Source organism: Chroicocephalus ridibundus, chromosome 11 (assembly GCF_963924245.1).
Source record: "Chroicocephalus ridibundus chromosome 11, bChrRid1.1, whole genome shotgun sequence".
NCBI classification, from domain to species: domain Eukaryota; kingdom Metazoa; phylum Chordata; class Aves; order Charadriiformes; family Laridae; genus Chroicocephalus; species Chroicocephalus ridibundus.
This window is the reverse complement of record NC_086294.1, coordinates 13,258,064-13,275,774: the sequence shown is the minus strand read 5'-3', so window position 1 is coordinate 13,275,774 and position 17,711 is coordinate 13,258,064. Positions and strand designations below refer to the sequence as shown.

The 17,711-nt window shown below is 41.3% G+C and overlaps 2 protein-coding genes across 7 annotated transcripts in view; one reads left to right on the top strand and one right to left on the bottom strand.

Annotated features, from left to right (window-relative positions):
* The first annotated feature begins 1,231 nt into the window (after nucleotides 1–1,231).
* LEAP2 (liver enriched antimicrobial peptide 2) lies at nucleotides 1,232–3,137 on the top strand. The gene is made up of 3 exons (XM_063349554.1): nucleotides 1,232–1,365; nucleotides 1,775–1,905; nucleotides 2,856–3,137. The coding sequence occupies exons 1-3, from the start codon at nucleotides 1,309–1,311 to the stop codon at nucleotides 2,890–2,892; spliced, it is 225 nt and encodes a 74-aa protein (XP_063205624.1). The 5' UTR covers nucleotides 1,232–1,308; the 3' UTR covers nucleotides 2,893–3,137.
* A 671-nt stretch (nucleotides 3,138–3,808) lies between these two features.
* Nucleotides 3,809–17,711, bottom strand: part of AFF4 (ALF transcription elongation factor 4) — a 54,488-nt gene continuing 40,585 nt past the window's right edge. For 5 of the 6 annotated variants that reach the window (XM_063349548.1, XM_063349549.1, XM_063349550.1 and 2 more), the window contains 8 exons: nucleotides 15,320–15,417; nucleotides 13,545–13,608; nucleotides 13,247–13,383; nucleotides 12,779–12,850; nucleotides 11,952–12,045; nucleotides 10,864–10,907; nucleotides 9,704–9,924; nucleotides 3,809–9,122 (listed from right to left, as the gene is read on the bottom strand). In XM_063349548.1, the coding sequence (XP_063205618.1) occupies nucleotides 9,004–9,122; nucleotides 9,704–9,924; nucleotides 10,864–10,907; nucleotides 11,952–12,045; nucleotides 12,779–12,850; nucleotides 13,247–13,383; nucleotides 13,545–13,608; nucleotides 15,320–15,417 (849 nt within the window). In that variant the 3' untranslated portion in view covers nucleotides 3,809–9,003. Of the gene's footprint in view, nucleotides 9,123–9,703; nucleotides 9,925–10,863; nucleotides 10,908–11,951; nucleotides 12,046–12,778; nucleotides 12,851–13,246; nucleotides 13,384–13,544; nucleotides 13,609–15,319; nucleotides 15,418–17,711 lie in introns of those variants that run through there. The other variant, XM_063349551.1, reaches the window with a different exon arrangement.

Below are 17,711 nucleotides of genomic sequence, written 5' to 3'. Positions count from 1 at the left end.
CGGCAGCCTGTTACATCCAGATTTCTATTTCCAATTCAGCTAAAATGTAGTTCCTTTTTTTTGTACAGTATCTTCCTACTTGAAGTAACTTAAAACACAGTGTGCACCAAAGCCTGTGTGTCCTCGACTCAAGTAAACTGGTAATCTCTTTATTATGTTATTCTGCAATCTCACAAGTCTTGTACCCAGCAGACTTGGCATTCACGGGATGGATGTGGGAGCCGGAGGCAGCAGCGAGTACCAGCAAGGTCCATTTAAAGACTGGTGATCTCAGGCGTACGCTTTTCCCTTGTCCCCATGTTTGTAAGCTGGGAGAATTTGAGAGAGAATGAGGGGTAAGAGAGAGCTCTTCTTAAACACTCTCTTCTCTGGGCTGTCACAATCTCGTTTCACAATGGAAAAAATTAAGATTCCTCTTAATTACAAACTGCCCATCCCCATCAATGGGAGTTGCTGGCACCTTTGAGAAGACTAACGGTGAGTGACGCTGTAAGGTTCGGAGCAGACTGCAGCCGGCGGCTCTTCTAAAGAAACCATCCTCTGGCCACACGGAGCAACTCGGCTCTGGAACACCCCTGTGGCAGTCGCTTCTGCTTTGGGGATTAGCTGTCTAGGGATCAGCATCTGCAACTGCACATCTGGATCCTTGGCAAAAGAGGTCTATTATTTATCACACATAACATTTTTAAATTCCAAAACCCATCTGAAAAGTATTACATCTGCTTTTTAAGTGCCACGTGCGTGGAAAGGAAGGTGAAGTAACTTCCTCGTGATTCTTTCATGTACCAAGAACGGGGAGCAGAATCACAAGCGTGATTCTCTGCTCCAAACAAGCTCGATAAGACAATACTTACCTCTGGCTGACAAAATCAAAGCCACACACACTGTAAACGTCACGGAAGTTAAATAGGGTTATGGCTTTTGATCTTTACCATAATACTGTGGGCCAAACACCCTCTTGCTTGCAAATACACCATAGAGTTCTGGTAACACATTAGGTAGGTTTTAAAAAAAGGAACAGTTGGCGCATGTGGTAAGCTGACCAGACAAAGTACAAGTGGAAGGAGAGTAAATCATTAGCTAAACAGACAGGCCTTGAACCAGATCACTTCAGCAGATGCTAACTTAGTAATTCCCTCTTGCTCCGAAACGAACTTTGTTCCTGTAATGACTGACAGCTGATGCAATGATAAGAGAATGAAGTCTATAAAAATCTAGCTGAGGCTTGGGAAGTTCTATTTGGGGCTCTTCCTACCTCCTCCGCCCAAGGCCGGTCCCGCGGTGGAAGTGGCGGCTCACAGCGTGAAGATGCACTCCTGGAAAGCGATGGCAGTCCTACTGCTCTGCTCGCTGCTGCTCAGCCAGGTAAAGAGAGAACTATTTAAAGCGCTAATTCGAAATGGTCAGGCAGTTAATAAAAAGCGTTAGGATTTGCATGAATAACTGGCAGGAGTTAGAGGTGACAGCAGAGATCTCTTAGAGGATTCAACATCGTAAAAAAGTAGAGTAACTGCCTGGTGAATGCTGGATTGCTCTGAGATGTACCTTAGCAATTCATTCTGCCTTCCCTCCACGAGGATTAAAAAACCAGTTTTTATACTTTTTGCTTCTTTGGGGTTAAGATACAAGCACGTACACATTACCAGATCATGCTAGCATCTGAAAATGAGAAAGATTTCACGTTTCTCACTTGAGACTACTGAGCTCAGCATCAGAGTGACCGAGCGCTCGCAGCCGCGGATGCTCTGACGGCGGCACGACCCCTCTGTTTCAGACCCTCTGTGCTTCCCTGCACCCCCCGCTCAGCAGGCAGAGGCGGATGACACCGTTCTGGAGAGGCGTCTCGCTGCGACCCGTCGGAGCCTCGTGCAGGGATAACAGCGAATGCATCACCATGCTGTGCAGGTAACGGACCCTCATCAGCGTTAAGGTTCGGCGACACTTGGTATCGTATTATGTAGAGGAAGTTCCCACTTATTCTTACCCAAACGAGATACGGAATTAATTCTGTGCATAGAAAAAGATACCAGGAATAGGGATGGGGCAATAGATTCAGACCTCTTTTGTAAGCAATGCAAACAGAGCAGAGTCCACGTGCCCTTGATTACAAGCCTTAGTCCTTTCCTTGCAACCCAAAATAACCTGTCTCTTGAAAAAGGAACACGGGATTCTAGACAGCTTTTAGGTAGACACTTAAGAGACCTTAAAATTAAGCCTTCTTAAAGCCAATACTGTTCACTTGGGAGCACTTATCAATTAAAAGCAGTATCTTACCCTAAATTAATCACTTTAAGGTGATTACTTAAGCTCATAGTTTAAGACAGCTAAAGTCATTTAGTTCTCATGAACACAAGACATTAGCAAATCGTCCAACTCCATATAGTTAAACTGATTAGTTAAAATTACTGCTTAGTGACCGAAAGCTGATTTTGTGTGGCACCTGCTGTACACATACCACAAAGCAGAGACAATCCATAAATACAATAGGACATGGTAGTCGAGCTGCTATTTTACATGCACTTGAAACGCGTCATTTCGTTCTACCGACTAACAGAGGCGAACTGTAACAGCAGCTACAGGAAGATACAGACAGAAAGGGATTTATAGAGCCTGTAATTTCTGCACCCCAGCCTGACAGTATAGCCCTGGGAAACAGGCACTTTGGAGCTGTTGTGCAAAGCAAAGAACATAAATGAATCAAGCTGAACTGAATAGAGTTAAAGAGGTGAATACAACGTGCACGGCTGCAGGAGCTGGGCCCGAGCACTGCTGTCGCAGTAAGCGCAGCACTGCTGGGGATGTACGCGTGGATGCCTGTCCGAGCTGGCAGCGCCTGATGATGTTTTGTTTTCCAGGAAGAATCGCTGTTTCCTTAGAACAGCCTCGGAGTGACCTGTCGCCATGAAAACACTCATCACTGTTACTGCTAACGATGCTCCCCTCTACTTGGGAAATATTTATTGACCGTTCAAAAGCTAGGACAGTGACTCGAGCAATAAGTATATTTAACATTTCTGTCATATGAACTGGTAAAAGGACTTCAAAGAGCTTGAGCGCGTTTCCTAGCCAAGGCTGTCGCTCTGCAGCAGCGTCAGGATGACTCTCTGGCCAAGCTCAATAAAAGGACTCTGCCTCTCCTCTTCGTTTTGGTTTTTTGTAATGGTTCATATATATTATTTTTTTTAAGGTGTGAATTAAAAATTTATATTCAGCAAGCCACCTTGGTTTTCCTTGTATCCTCTGAGCAAAGTGTGCGGTGAGCGCACATCACGGAGTTCAAGCAGAAGTGCTTATTTCAGACTGGACTTTAGACATTTATCCTTCAACCTGGCAAGTGCAGAAAGTAGATCAGGCTTCCACCTGGTTTCCATCTCAGCAGCTGAACTCTCTAACAGGCCCTTATCTGAGGTGCTGATAAAAGAAGGACCAAACAAACTGATAATACTGATAGCATTTCCAATATCCCAAATATAACCAGTGATAACGGGGGGGGAAAGTATTTACTTTTAATTACTTCTAATCACACTTACTTAAATGACTGTCCTAGACTGACTCCTGAAACCGAAGCATCTACTATTTTAAAATAAATCGATCAAAATCCATTTTTGACCGGTTGCACGTTAACTTGGAGGGCTAAAAGAAACAAAGTCACTTTTGATTAGGCAAATACCAACAAGTCGGGGACACAAATACTGAATACTGCTTGCCCTTTGTTATACACAAAGCACGAGGATCAAAAAAGACAACTCTGCTTAAAAATGCAGCATCGGGGAGGAGAAGGGCCACGCAACAGACACGAGCACAGTGGTTTGGAAGTTTAATACAGAAAATCTATTTGATATTTATTAAACTTAGTTTCTCCAGTTACAGTTTTGCATTGTACAAAGCATTTTAATGACACAGTAGTTAAAAAGATCTTTACAAATTGAAATGTGATACCCTTTTCTCCAAATATTTTAATTGCCATAAATTTGTTTAAAAATACACATTAAACGCATGTTTCAGACACTAAACTTTCTATAATCTCAATACCACAAAATACATAGAATATACTATACAGATGTGGAAAAAAATCTAGTTAGTATATAATACTTTGCTCACCATTAACAGCTTTATTACGTGAAATGCACATACTGACTTAGAAATCCTAATTTTGAGCCCCAAAGTACCCTTTGAAATTTCAAATGTATTGCAACAAATAAAAATCACAGTTTGTTTTCTTTTAGGTTTTGGTTGAAGACAGATGCCTAAATATTTTGATAGAAACAAAAATGTAACACATGGACTTGTCATGTACAAAGCATAAAACAGAGACATCCCATTAGTTACTAACAGTACCTTTCTGTACGATTAATAAGGGCTTCATTTATAAGTGACAGGTTAAAAGTTACCTTCCCCCCACCCCCCCCCAGCCCTCCCCCGAAAGAAAAACCTTTCTTCACCAAATAATAATTTCAAATAAGATAAAGGATTTTTAATAAATATATAAGCACTTTATCCTCCATATACAAAATTTCTTAAAACAATTTAAAAGGGGGACCAGATACAAATGTCAGGAACTGTGCTTGCAAACGTCATGCCTGGTCCTTAGAGTTGAGTTTTCGGATGTGTAATGCCAACGCAGCCAAAATCAAGCGCTGCGCAAGTTCCGCGCACCCAACGACACCGACCGCAGGGGTTGCATATAAAAACCGAAGACAGGGAACGCTGTGTTCTAATGTGCCTGGATCCGCTCCGCCCGTGCGCATCCAGACTTAACGCCCGGAACGGTGGAAACCCACCAAGGTTTCCAGATGAAACTAGAAGAGGTGAAGCCTTCACACAAGGACAGCCAACATGAACCCCACGCTGCAGCACAGCGTGTCCAGCTGCTCCCTACGCTGTGTTTGGGTGAAACTCGGCCGAGCGCCGGCGGATCCCAGCAAGCAGAGGAGCCCGTGTGGCGGCGCTGGCGCAGGGCAGAGCCCTCCCCGGGCCCCCCTGGCCCTGCTGTGGACAAACACCACCGCGGCCGCACGGACCCATTCCTCGAAAAGCAACGGAGCCCGACACACACCACCGTTCCCTGATTGTTCGAGTTGACGTAACTTTCCTCCTTAGGAAGTTCGTCTCCTGGAATAGGTCTGGATTTGTCTGAGTTGGCTGGCAAAAGCTTGGCTACCCTTTAGACGGAAAGATGTCTGGCATTAACTGTGTCGCTTGGAAACCCAGGGTTTTCCATAACACTGATTCATCAGATGGAGTAACTGAAACGCTGACCAAAGTATTTGTCAGAAATCTAAGAATTTGGAAGTTGTTTACTCCCCAATGGGTAATTCAAACTTGACTTGCTCAGGCCCTTTTGTATCTGCCTTAATATAAACACTGCAGTGACGGCAAATATCTGTTAGGTAAATGAAATATTAAATACAGCAAAGGTAGTCTCTCTCTCCAGTGGTTTGCCATTTTGGCAAACTACATTAATTATCCGCCTACGGCTTTATTTTACTTGCCCCAGGCAAGCGCTACATTTTTTTTCCATAAAGTCCTGACTCTCCGTATGTTGGGGCCATTCATAAATACATTTCAGGGCATTTTTTTGTTATCACAGCAATCAAGCCTCAGCAATCTAAAGGAATATACATTGCACTCCTGTATAATATGCAAGATTTATCACCAATAAGATGGTGACTCAGCACTCAATAAATAATATATCAATATAGTCAGTTGCACCATAATCTAAAAACAAGTATAACATATACTTTGGACAGACTGAGTTCATATATATATACATATATATTAAAAGACACATACAATACAAATTGCATACTGCCATCAAAAGCCAAGAAGAGCCATCCATATGCTCTGCTTTATGGCTAATAGTTTCAAATCAAACTAAAAGTCTCGGGCTGTTTGACTCTGGGGTCCTGAAGATTTGTTTATAATTACAAATGGTTGCACCTTATCACCTCGGAACCTGCAAGTTTGACAGCAAATTCAAATAGTTGTGATATCTGAGCAAGCCTAGTCTGATTAAGCCATTTTTAAGATTCACCAGCTGGGACCGCGTTCAGTGAGGGAATTCAAATTACGGCATTGATATGTATTTAATATACAGTCCTGCAGGGAATCAATGAGGAAGCCAAGAGTTAGGGATTCCCTCGTCGTTAGTCACTACTGCGCCGCGTGCGAGGACTGGAGCGACGCGCGCTGCCGCGGGGGAGGAACCACGGGCAGCTTTGGACCATCCGCCCCCACTTTGACAGAGGGATGGAAGCCTGTAACGTACTGGCATTATTTTTAAGCTACGAAATCTGACAAAGTACATCACTTTTCTCTCGGAAACAATGGTAAATCCCAAGTTAAGATATGCTTTTGGAATTGCGAAATTTAAATGTATCTGTTTGAAATAGCCACAGACGCATAAGGCATTTCTTTCCAATTAACAAGACCTCTGCACATCTCCCGGACAGACAGACGACGCGGGACAGCACTCTGGAGGGGATTTTACTACAACGTACACTGTGCAGGTGGGACACTTTCAACCAGTTCAGGTCCACATTTTGACACGATGTAAAAAGTCTTCTGGTCATTGAAGACAATTTTTTTTAAGATCCACTGATCTAGGAATAAGAGATACTTTTTTTTAAGAGACCAATTTCGCGTGACACCAAAAGGTATTTGTGGGACTCGAGTTAAGGAAAAAAAATTCCCAGAGATGAGACCATTCCTGCTAAGAGCAATGGTAACTGTGCACGAAGGAGCAAGCCAAAAATCAGCCATGCCGGCTAGTGCAGCACTACACAAAAAATAAACTATGAATGCAACTTCTAAGAAGATATTTTTTTATATAGCGTCAAAAGTGTGCTAGGCACTTTAGAGTATTAAAGGAAAAATAGTTGACAGTGTCCCATTAACCAAGATGCGGAGTCTGAGGGTACAGAGTTCTGTCTCGAACAGCAAACACTAACAGAAACGTGACCTTGCACAGTGATTCAATAAAAAGGATGCTCCAACAGACCTGACGAGTAAATTCAGCTATCGTGGAAAAAGTCCCAGGTCTGTTAACCATGTAACAAGTCGTATGTAGCAAAGCTTTTCTGGAAGTACAAAACACGCTGGAACGCAAAGGAAGCTCTACGAATATGCAGCTACCTTTTAGTAGGTTACTAATTTGCAAAACTTCTAAACTCTTAAAGCCCATAGGACATACTGCAGTACTAAGTAGCGTAGAATTCTATTCCTTCTCTCGAGGTTGCCGTGATTTTGGCACTTAACTACTACTACACAAAAAATTTAGTGCAATCATTTTCCTGAACATGCACGTTCATATCTGGTACAGAATAAAGGGTTAAATGGGAGAGAAAACAAAGCAGCATTCCACAATCTCACTCCAAAGGATTCAGAGTTTGACTCTTCGAAAGGAGACCACCACAAGGAGAAGTCAGTTCGTGGGACAGACGCTAGGACTTTGAAAAAGGAAATGGAATTTTACCAAAGTACTGCAGAAGACCACTGCATACAGTATACCTGGTCCTGCTGTAAAACATCTTGTAAACAGTTCATAAAATCTTCATCTAAAAGTAAGGCATAAGGCACACCAGACGTGTTCGGGGCACTAAGCAATACTGAAAGCAGTAGCGTTTGAAACCTTTTACTCAGACAAGCACCTTACGTGGAAAGGTACTTTGGTTTACACTTTTTGAGAGCGGCCAACTGCAACTCCGTGAACCACTTCTGTCGCACCCAGTCGCTCCCTCGCAAGCGAGGATTACGCTCCATCAAACATTAACAGGACCTTCATTAACACGGGGTAAATACAAGTTTTAAATCCATTCTGCATCGAAACAGTCGGTTTCCCTGTAATAGCTGTGTGCTCCCACCCCACGACGGCTGTTGCACTGTCATCCCGTAGTGTCTGTTACCGATCAGACCCTAAAAGGAAAACACGGACCTCGATTTCTACTTAAGATTCCTGGTTTCTCAGTCAATGGAAAAGATGCAAATGACAGTTCTGCTAGGAATTTAACTACTGTTGTGTTTTTAACCACAAAGTTCACCGATTTTGTAAGCGTCAAAAAATGACAAGCAAGGAAACAAAACGTGTTGTAAATGAAGAGATGCAAAAAAGCACAAGATTGTCCATTTCAGAAACCTCTCCTGTATGCATCGCACCTATCGGACTGAAGTTCATTCTTACACCACTACTTCCATATTACATTAAATGCAAATTACTGTAATGTTTTGTGATTGTTATAGTGTTAATCGATGTTTTGAAACTGCCTGGAAAACAATCCAAGTCAGATCCAGCTAAATACTTTTCCATAAAAATTTCTTTATAATTCATTTAAACGAAGTATCTTAATACGTAGAAGAATATCTGGAATTTTTCTATTTAGTACAAATTCTGCAATAATAAATCTGTAGTTGCCATTATTAGTCGACTCATAGGCATTAGGCATGAAAAGTATGGTGTCCCTACACGTTAGAACCTATCAACCCTAGTTCCTTTTACAGGCTCTACCACCACAAGACATTACAGAGTAACAAAGCTCACAAAGTACTTAAATAAAGTGTCTATGTTTAATTTCTGCTAAGTACTCGAAAGGGTAAATTCAGGGAAGAAATAGCTAAAAACTGCCCCACACTGGGCTTTTCAAAATTAAAATTAAAAAAATTAAAATAAATAGGATTTAAACTGACTATTTATGTATTATGACCGGAATTCCAATGATCTATCCATGATAGATCAGCAAAACTACACCTTTATATGTAGCAAATTTTAATATATTTAAATAACTTAAAACGGGAATACTGAAGAAGTCCATTGACCAGATGATTGGGGGTTAAAACACAAAACACAAATGAGGATGGGAGACATGTGAAAGCAATCCTTGCTCTTAGTGTCAACTAAGCAATGTGTTATGGCAGTCTTCCTTATCGACATGACACAGTGTTGTGGAGATAAATCAGAGGCAGCGAGAAAAAATGTGTTCGATTTTTCCATTCCTTCAGTTCAAAGTATCACTTGGCATCCAGGCGCAACCAATGCAATCCCTGCCGGGTGTAACGCACTAGGTCTGTCATGATGCTCGAGTTAAAAATCAGAGGGCCCATAACTTTATCCAGTTCAGCAAAGAACTCTAAAACAACAGAAACACAAGTTAAACTAGGCACGTATTTTCATACGGGAAATATTACACCCAAACTCCCCACCTTTTCAGCATGAATCTTTCTCAGATTGACAGAAGAAAAAGATGGATGGAAGAATAAAAATAATGGAAAACAGTCCTTTCTAATCAATTTCTTTACTCTTTTGCAGACTGGCTGATAAGAATAATTAGAGTATGGTTAAACTATTGTAAAACTTCCTTGGCCTTCCGCCTCAAATGTGTATTTCACTTAAGAATTTCAGAAATGGAAATGTACGGAGTTCCCCTTCCTACAGCTAACGTTTTATGACAAATGCAACAAAGATTTTTTTTTTTTTTTTTCCAACACATAGCTGGTAGGAAACGTTACATCTCCAACACCACCCTGACCACCAGGACACCCAGCTGGGGTACCACTGTAACCGGAGGTATCACTTCCCATCTTACTTTGGCAGAGGCCCTGGTTAAACATCCCATGCACCATTAACTGCCACTCCAAGACTCAAAGCCCGTGAGCATTTCAGCACACCCTGGTACATCCGAGGGTACAACCCACCCGTGCCAGCCCTTACCTTTCTGTTCTTTAGACAGCTGTTCGGCTTGGTCCCAAATTTCAGTGGCATAGAGGAAGTTGGACGTAACTTGGACGTAGCTGGCCGCCATCTGATGGATCCTCTGGGGGATCGTCACCGAAGACCCGCTCCCTGAAGGGTTGGCTGCCCCGGAAGAGTAATTTCCTGAATTCCCTGGAGACAGCTTTGGAGAGACTGGAGACGGCATACCGACAGGCTTGCTGCTTATCCAGAGAAAAGTATTACATTGTAAAACGCAAATATAGGTACTTCGGTCACATCATGCTGTAAGATTAATGCTCTCCAGGACCTCTCTTCCTACATCTCAGAGCGCAAGACACTAAAGCACTCCCACTTCACGCATCAAGAAGTCAGGATTTACCCTACAACAAGTGACATGCGTGAACTGGTAACAACTGCTGAGGATCCTCCAACTCTTACGTTTTAGCTTCACAGCCAAAACCTAACCACCGAACCTCCTTGCCTTTTAATTCAATAAAATCTTAAATTCACTGTTTAAATAAAATGAATCTTCAAGAATAATAATGAAACCATTACAATTACGTGATAACTATTCTGCCATATTACACTTTCAGATAACACGATGCCAATCTGAAATGCCCTCCTAAAACTCAGAATAATCTCTCAAAGCTCCATTGTTAGGTTTTAAAGAATAGAAGTAAAATGCTGTACTATGGAACAGACAACCCTGAAGCTACCTGTAGCTGCCTGGGCTTGCAGCATTAATAAAGCTATTGTTTTGAGCAGAAAAACATTAAATCATAGTATCATTTAGGTTGGAAAAGACCTTTAAGATCATCGAGTCCAACCATTAACCCAACACTGCCAAGTCCACCACGTCTACCTGCCTTTTAAACACCTCCAGGGATAAATAAAACAAGAGAACTCACTGAGACAAGTGACTTGTGTGTTAGTGCAACAGGGAGTCTCCTGACAGACTCTCTGCTGAGCACTAGCACAAGCAGCAGTTTTCCAAACCTTTTATTACGCAAAAAACTGGGTCAAAATCTACACCTTTAGAAGAACCACCCCAACACTTCAAACAGTAAAAAGCTATTTTTTGAGCACCTCAGGCACACAGGTTGCAGAGAAAACTAGCTGTAAACTGAGAAATACAGGTAACAGCTTGTACTACTTACCTTCCCATACCAGGTGATGGTGCTTGAGAATTATTATAGGAATTCTGTTGGGGAAAAAATAAATCTGTCACCTGATTTGTTTATACTTTAACTAGTTATTATTTACCTGGTTATTTAATTGGTTATTTTAAACCAAATTATTTCTTGTTATTTTTCTTTTAAACAATAACCAACATTCTGAATAACATCACAGTAAATTCAAATTTGGGAAAAATATCATTTTTTACTGATGCCTAAAACACAAATTAAAGGATTATTTTAGCAACACAAAGAAGGCCACTAAATATATATAGGATTGGAGCGGTCTTCTGTTCTAAGCGTTAGATCCTATTGCCACCTATGAGAACATTTTGAGAACTGTTTCCTCTCAGTATTGATAGCGGGAAGTTTCAGAGAAACCCAATGACATTAGTTACCTATCCCCAAGCCTTCCTGTGAAAAATCTGTCTTACGGACTGAGTAACATTACAGAAGTATCATAACTGCTTTTCTCATCTGCAACATCTTGATTCAAATACGTTAATTCAAAGGATGTGTCTCTGGGTATCCTTTACCAAGGATAGCACTTAAATCAATTGCAGAAGAATTGAGTTAAATTCATGTGGTGGAATAAGAAAAAAAAAATAATCAAACATCCCACTGCAAACGACAAAACCTCAGAAAGACCCGTTTGGTTTTCAAGGAGAAGTTGGCTCCGGTGCCAGCTTTTGCGAAAGCTGAACAGCTGCAGCCTGTGAAATACAGCCCTACATCCTGAATTCCCCTAAGCTTAAACACAAAAGTGACGTTTCAGTTTGTTGTATCTGCAGCAAGAAAAACAAAGCCTACTAAATTTATTAAAGACAACAAAAGCTAGATCAAATTGCTAAGAGAGCGCTATCATGCTGGGAGCAGTATGGTTATGACAGCCATGCTGTCTCTTCCCAGCTTTAAATTACTTAACTTTAATATACTTTCAAGGTCCAGTTCTAAATAGGGTATACTCCAGGTTCACACGCAGCAGTCTGAAAATTGGCTTCAGGAATGCAAAGTGATGTAGAGCTTTAATTTGATTAGGTGCTAATATTCTAAGAAAATACTGCAATTACCTTCAGATGTTCAGTCAGAGTTTTAGAATATTTCAATGCACTTTCCTTTTTCAGTTTGAAAAGCCTTAGGTATAGTAGAGATTGACACCGAAGACTGACCAAAGACAGAATAACAAAACATTTACAGTTAAAGTCAAGTTAAACACAACTGAGTGAAGTTCAAAAATCTCCTAGCTGTGTTTTTAAAGCTTTCTCTGCAAACTCCCAAATTGTAGGTCTATCAAAAAAATCCATAATCACCTTTACAAGGAAACAAAAGCATAGCTTTGTGTGCTTTAAGCTGAAACTCTAATTTTCAGTGATGTTGCTGGTACAACCCCTTTCCAGTTCTTGGCTTAGGAGACGACACTGAGCTACTTCCTAGACAAGGGCATCATTGATTTTTCGCTTGTGTCAGGACATTCTGAGTCCAACACGTTCTGCCGTGGCCTCCCCTTTCTTTTCCGCCTGATGCCACCTGGTTCTGGTCCTTACACCTGCTGGGGCTGTTCCATTGATCTAGGAGGCCAGTGACAATTCTTCACAGCCAGTCCAAATTAGGACTTATCCCTGGATGAGTACATAGGAAGGACCCCCATCCCTTCTGTGGTTACTCCGCACAAATCTACCGATTTCCTTAATATTTCAAAGACTTGGCCCTTGTCAACATCCTCTCTGCCCCGATTTACAGTAACCAGATATACAGCATTAATCTTTACATGCAGCCAAGCGGAAATCTCATACAGTTGGCTCAGCATCACCTGACAACTCAGTGTAATACAGCATTTCATGCAGATAAAACATTTGAAATTATTCAGTGCATTGTATTAAGTTCCAAACAGACATACCAAAGCACTGCTAGCCTTTTATCTGCAGCCGTAGCATCCGGTGCCAAGTAATTCTTCAGTTTCATAGTGTATCTACAAACAAAGACATAAAGTAAACGATAAAATGAAGATTACAGTATCATTTATCAATCATAAAACACTTATGTTCTTACAAATTTCCAGTTTCAACTCTCTTCACCGTTTCAGGAACCTCTCTCAGACCCAAACAAAATGCTGACTAGGCAGTAATTGGAGTAATTTTGCTTCTTGTGTGTTATACATTGTAGAGAGACGTCAAGAGCCTTAGCAGAAAGGATCTTAACCTTCACGAAAACACTTTAAGCTACAGCAACTGGAACATCCAGTTTTACTGAAGAATAAGAGATTTCAAAAATCGGTGGCAAAACTTTAGTAAATCTAAAAGAAAGCTCTGATTTCCAGACCTCTTCCCCACCCACCTGACTTTTGTACGTGCTTTGCAATGCTTACTTGATTAATTCCACAGTTTCTGAATACATAGGGAACGGGGACTTGGATTCCTGAGCATTTTTCTCCAATGCATTCCCACACTCAATGAATGACACCACAGCATCTAGGTAGTACACAGCCTTCTCAAACCTGTCAGACTGGGGAGAGCGGAGAAAATTTTTAAGGACAAAAAACCAGAGAGGAAGTACAAGAAAGCTCCAGTACAAAAGGGCAGCAAAATGGCAAAAGCAGTAAACAAACCCCCAGTATAACCCCAGTATAATGGCAAACATTAGATAAGTATTGGAGATGTACTTACCAATGCGTCTGCGTTATGTTTTAACTTCTTTGCTTCTTGTAAATAATGATCAGCTGAGTAAGTCCTGCAACAGAAAACACAAGTTTATGGACCCAGCCCCTCCCACGCTGCATTTCCTTTTATGACTTGACGGTTCTCACTGTCAAATTTCAGATCTTTTCTAACGCAGGTTACAGAAGCTACACTATGATAAAACTGTTAACCAGTATGATTAGTTACAGTATGATAAAACTGTTAAAAATATTTTAAAATTAGTTCTCTAGTTTCAGGTAATTCTAAACAGTATTTCAAGCAAGTCGGTAAGTAAAGATGACTTGGTCAAATTTACTGCATTTGATAGTCAAGCAAAACAAATACTTGACCAGCAACAGGGGCGGGGGAAGGAAAAAGCCTCTGAAAATCTGAGGACTAATTAATCCAGTGTCTCCAGGACTGGCATTACTGAGGCTGTGAAACATTTAAAAATTATGATGATAATACTAAATAAACCAAGGTACATCCAGGTGTTAATTGCTTTTGCTTAGCCACCCAAGGCAATCAATGCTAAATGACTTTCACAACTAGATGAGCAGAGGATAATTATAAAAGTGTAATAATACATGACAATATATTAACATATTACCTATAAGTTGATTAAAGTTTGAAATAAATTCCTCCATCCATCCTACCTTACTTATTTGTATTAAAGATATTTAAAATCAACACTTTTAACAGTCCACTTACAGGAAACTGATGTCATTACAAAGCAAGAGTTCATAGTAAAAAAGATTATGTACCTACAAAATTAGTTCGATCAGTTCTAGGCCCACAAAATCTGACAACGTCTCAGTCATAACCACAAAGTTATCATGTCACCTCCCTAAAGCACAATTACTGTTCCTTGGAAGATGCTCTCATTATGTCTTCCTATACATCAATACACATTCAGATTTTTTTTTTTAAAAGTTCGATTTTATCTCAATTCCTTGGACCTGTTTTGTCTTGGAATAATTAGAAAATCCCCATAAACTATTTTGTCCTAAGTGATTGTTAGTGTACTCTAACCATCTAATTCACTCGACTGTTTTCTTTTTTTTTTTAAGGAATAACTATCAGGAGAAAAACACTGACCAATTTGCTCGTCCACTTCCAAAGAGATCTTAACCAGGAAGTTACTTTTACATTTGGTATAAACATAATTTTATCTATAAAGTGAATTTAAAGAACAACAAATAGAAACGCTTTAAGAGCAAACATTCTGCTGAGATTTGAATTGGTACAAGAGAAACATAAAGTTGGCACAAGACTGTAAAATATTTGTTTTAATTTCTTCTCAAGATATTTTCTTTGACCCCACAGGATTAAATCCCAATCCTGCTCTTGGGGATCTGGAATGTCAAAAACTAAAGGCTCCTCTCTACTATCAACGACCCCAACTCCTGACTCTAGAGGACGTGGGCTCTGGTGAGGAGAGGCAGACAGGCAGCAGCAGTGCCCTGGTTAAGGTGAAAAGGACCCATCAGCGTTTAAAAACAAAACAACCCTGAGCTATTTAAGCTTATTGCTGGTCATTTTATGCTCGGCAGGAATGTACAGGGCAGGCCATGGGACTGCGCCGTCTGCCCGGCCCATGGCACAGGGAAGACAGCACATCCCCGCAGGAACAACGCACAGCTCTCCAGAGCCTGAGCTTGTACTTAACAGCTTTTCTGAAGCAAAAAGGACAACAATTCTCTGCGGGGACCTGGCTACGCATCAAGATTCACAGAGGGAAAGGCACCTTTTGCCGTACTTACCTATCATCAAAAACAAGTTTTGCTCTTCTTGACTTTGAACTTTCCGTAGACGGAGCAGAGGCAGGAGGGCAGTTTGATGAATTGTTCAGAATCTTTTCCTGAAAGGAAAATTGTTGCCAAATAATAAGTTTAAAGAACAGTTAAATCTTCCCTGCCTTCAAGAAAAGCATTTGTGGTATAAATTTCTCCCATGACTTCACTCTATATGCAATAAGGTCAGTTTTGCAGCTGCTTTAGCTGCCATTCACCGTAGACAGTAACACAGCTTCCACGAGGCTTTCACCTCATGCCGGCACAGAGAAGACACAGTAGCTGTAACCAAACTCCTCGTTCTCCCACACCAGGGGATCTCCTTTAGAAGAGGGAATGCAGTCCAGGCTTTCTACACACCTGGGTCCAGGAAATCCCTCCCCGAATCTCCCATGTCACTGTTTCTAAGTCCTGTTTTTCCACTCTAACAAGAACGGGATGAATATTTTTACAATTTCTCATTTCTCTGCTGAATGTCTTTGCCTTGGAAAAAAAAATATATATATTTCGGAAAGATAAGCATCATCTTCAAGGAGAAAAATTAGCTGTCTTCACAACACACTGTCCTTGCTCCCCTAAATTATACAAGGCTCAACATGACACTTCAGGGTGAAGACCGGACACTAGAAACATTCTGTGAATAGTAAGTTAATCAATTTCTAGTAACTAAGCAGTATAAAACAACTCCCCAGCTTCATATGTGTTTTCCTCTCTCTTCATTTACCATGACCAAAGGTCATCTATATAGATGTATTTCATAACCTACATTTATCAGATTATCAGTAACCAGAAGGATCCTGGAGTCGCAAGGCACCAGATTTGCAGAGCAATGTACTGTCTACCATTGTAAGGCAGGCACAATAACAACAGATGCAGGGAAACACAGGAAGACTATATACAACTTTAAGAAAGGCATGACTAAGCATATCTGAAGTATAAAACAATAAACATCTCACAAACTAACTGCTGGCTTAGGGACATTGCTATGCTGACGAATAAAGACAGGGCAGAGCCCCAGTCTGTGAGGTAAACGCACTGCCTACAGCTCCTGGAAGCGGCTTACGCAGCCGCGACACGCCGCCCTGCCAGCCTTCCAAAGCTCAGGGTACTGGCGTGTGAAGTCACGCAGCACGTCTCCCCGCGCAGAGATTCACCAACTCCACCCTGATGACTAAGTTACTTTCTGCCATTGCTGATGACTGTTTGCTGCTTTCCACCTCCCCAAATCAATGATCCTTCCTGAACATTTTTAGGCTTTGCTTCTAAGCTTTTCAGAGACTGCAAATCCAACAACCGAGGCTTAGCAGTTGCTTAAACTCGGGGCGCCTCCACAGCCTGTAGGACGCTTTGGGGCTTTGAAGCCGCCCCCCCCAACACCTGCAGCACAGCAAAGACTGAATACGCTCAACGCAAACTTGAACATAGGAAGTTCCACCTAAACATGAGAAGGAACTTCTTTACTTTGAGGGTGGCAGGGCCCTGGCGAGCCCAGAGAGGTGGGGGAGTCTCCGTCTCTGGAGACATTCCAAACCCGCCTGGACGCGTTCCTGTGCCACCTGCTCTGGGTGACCCTGCTCTGGCAGGGGGTGGGACTGGGTGATCTCCAGAGGTCCCTGCCAGCCCCTGCCAGTCTGTGATTCTGTAACTGACCATACAACAGAAACTGCTCATCACAGCTATTCAACAACATGCTCTCAGACGCCCTCACAGGCTAATTTCTGTCCAGTAACACACATTTATATACTGATGAAGAAGCACGTTTCAATTGAGTGGCCTAAGAGTATCATCTGCCTATAATATTTTTTAATGCTACCATCTAAATATCTTCCTAACCTAAACCTCTTTAAAAACATTTTCTGCACCATCTTTATAAACATGTTTTCTCTACTCCAACCACAGAAAGCATGGTAGATCCCCGAGCTGGACTTAATACAACCGCTCTGGGCTCCCACAGTGTCGGAAAACAGGAGCTATAGCTTCTCATCCTAGTGCTGAGCACAGACTGAGCGCCTGCTCTCCTTAAAAAAATCAGGGCAAGATCTGTATCTGCTCCGATGAGACAAGAGTAACCTCATTGTTCCATTTATGTTGCATAAACTGCTTTCTAGTGGTATTTCCTATTAACAAATTAAAAAATAAAGAAGCAGCATCTGTAATCAGAAGACTACTAAACACATTTCACTAATTAATGCAAGAATTTGGTAGGAATAAGCATTAGTATTCCACAATCTCTCCCAAATTATTTTCTAATTTATAGACTTCCAAGGCACTTAAGCACTATGACATAAACAATGTTTATCTGAAACTAATTATGTTTTAACTTGAACTGCAAATTACTGTTCAGATCACACTAAGCGCATCA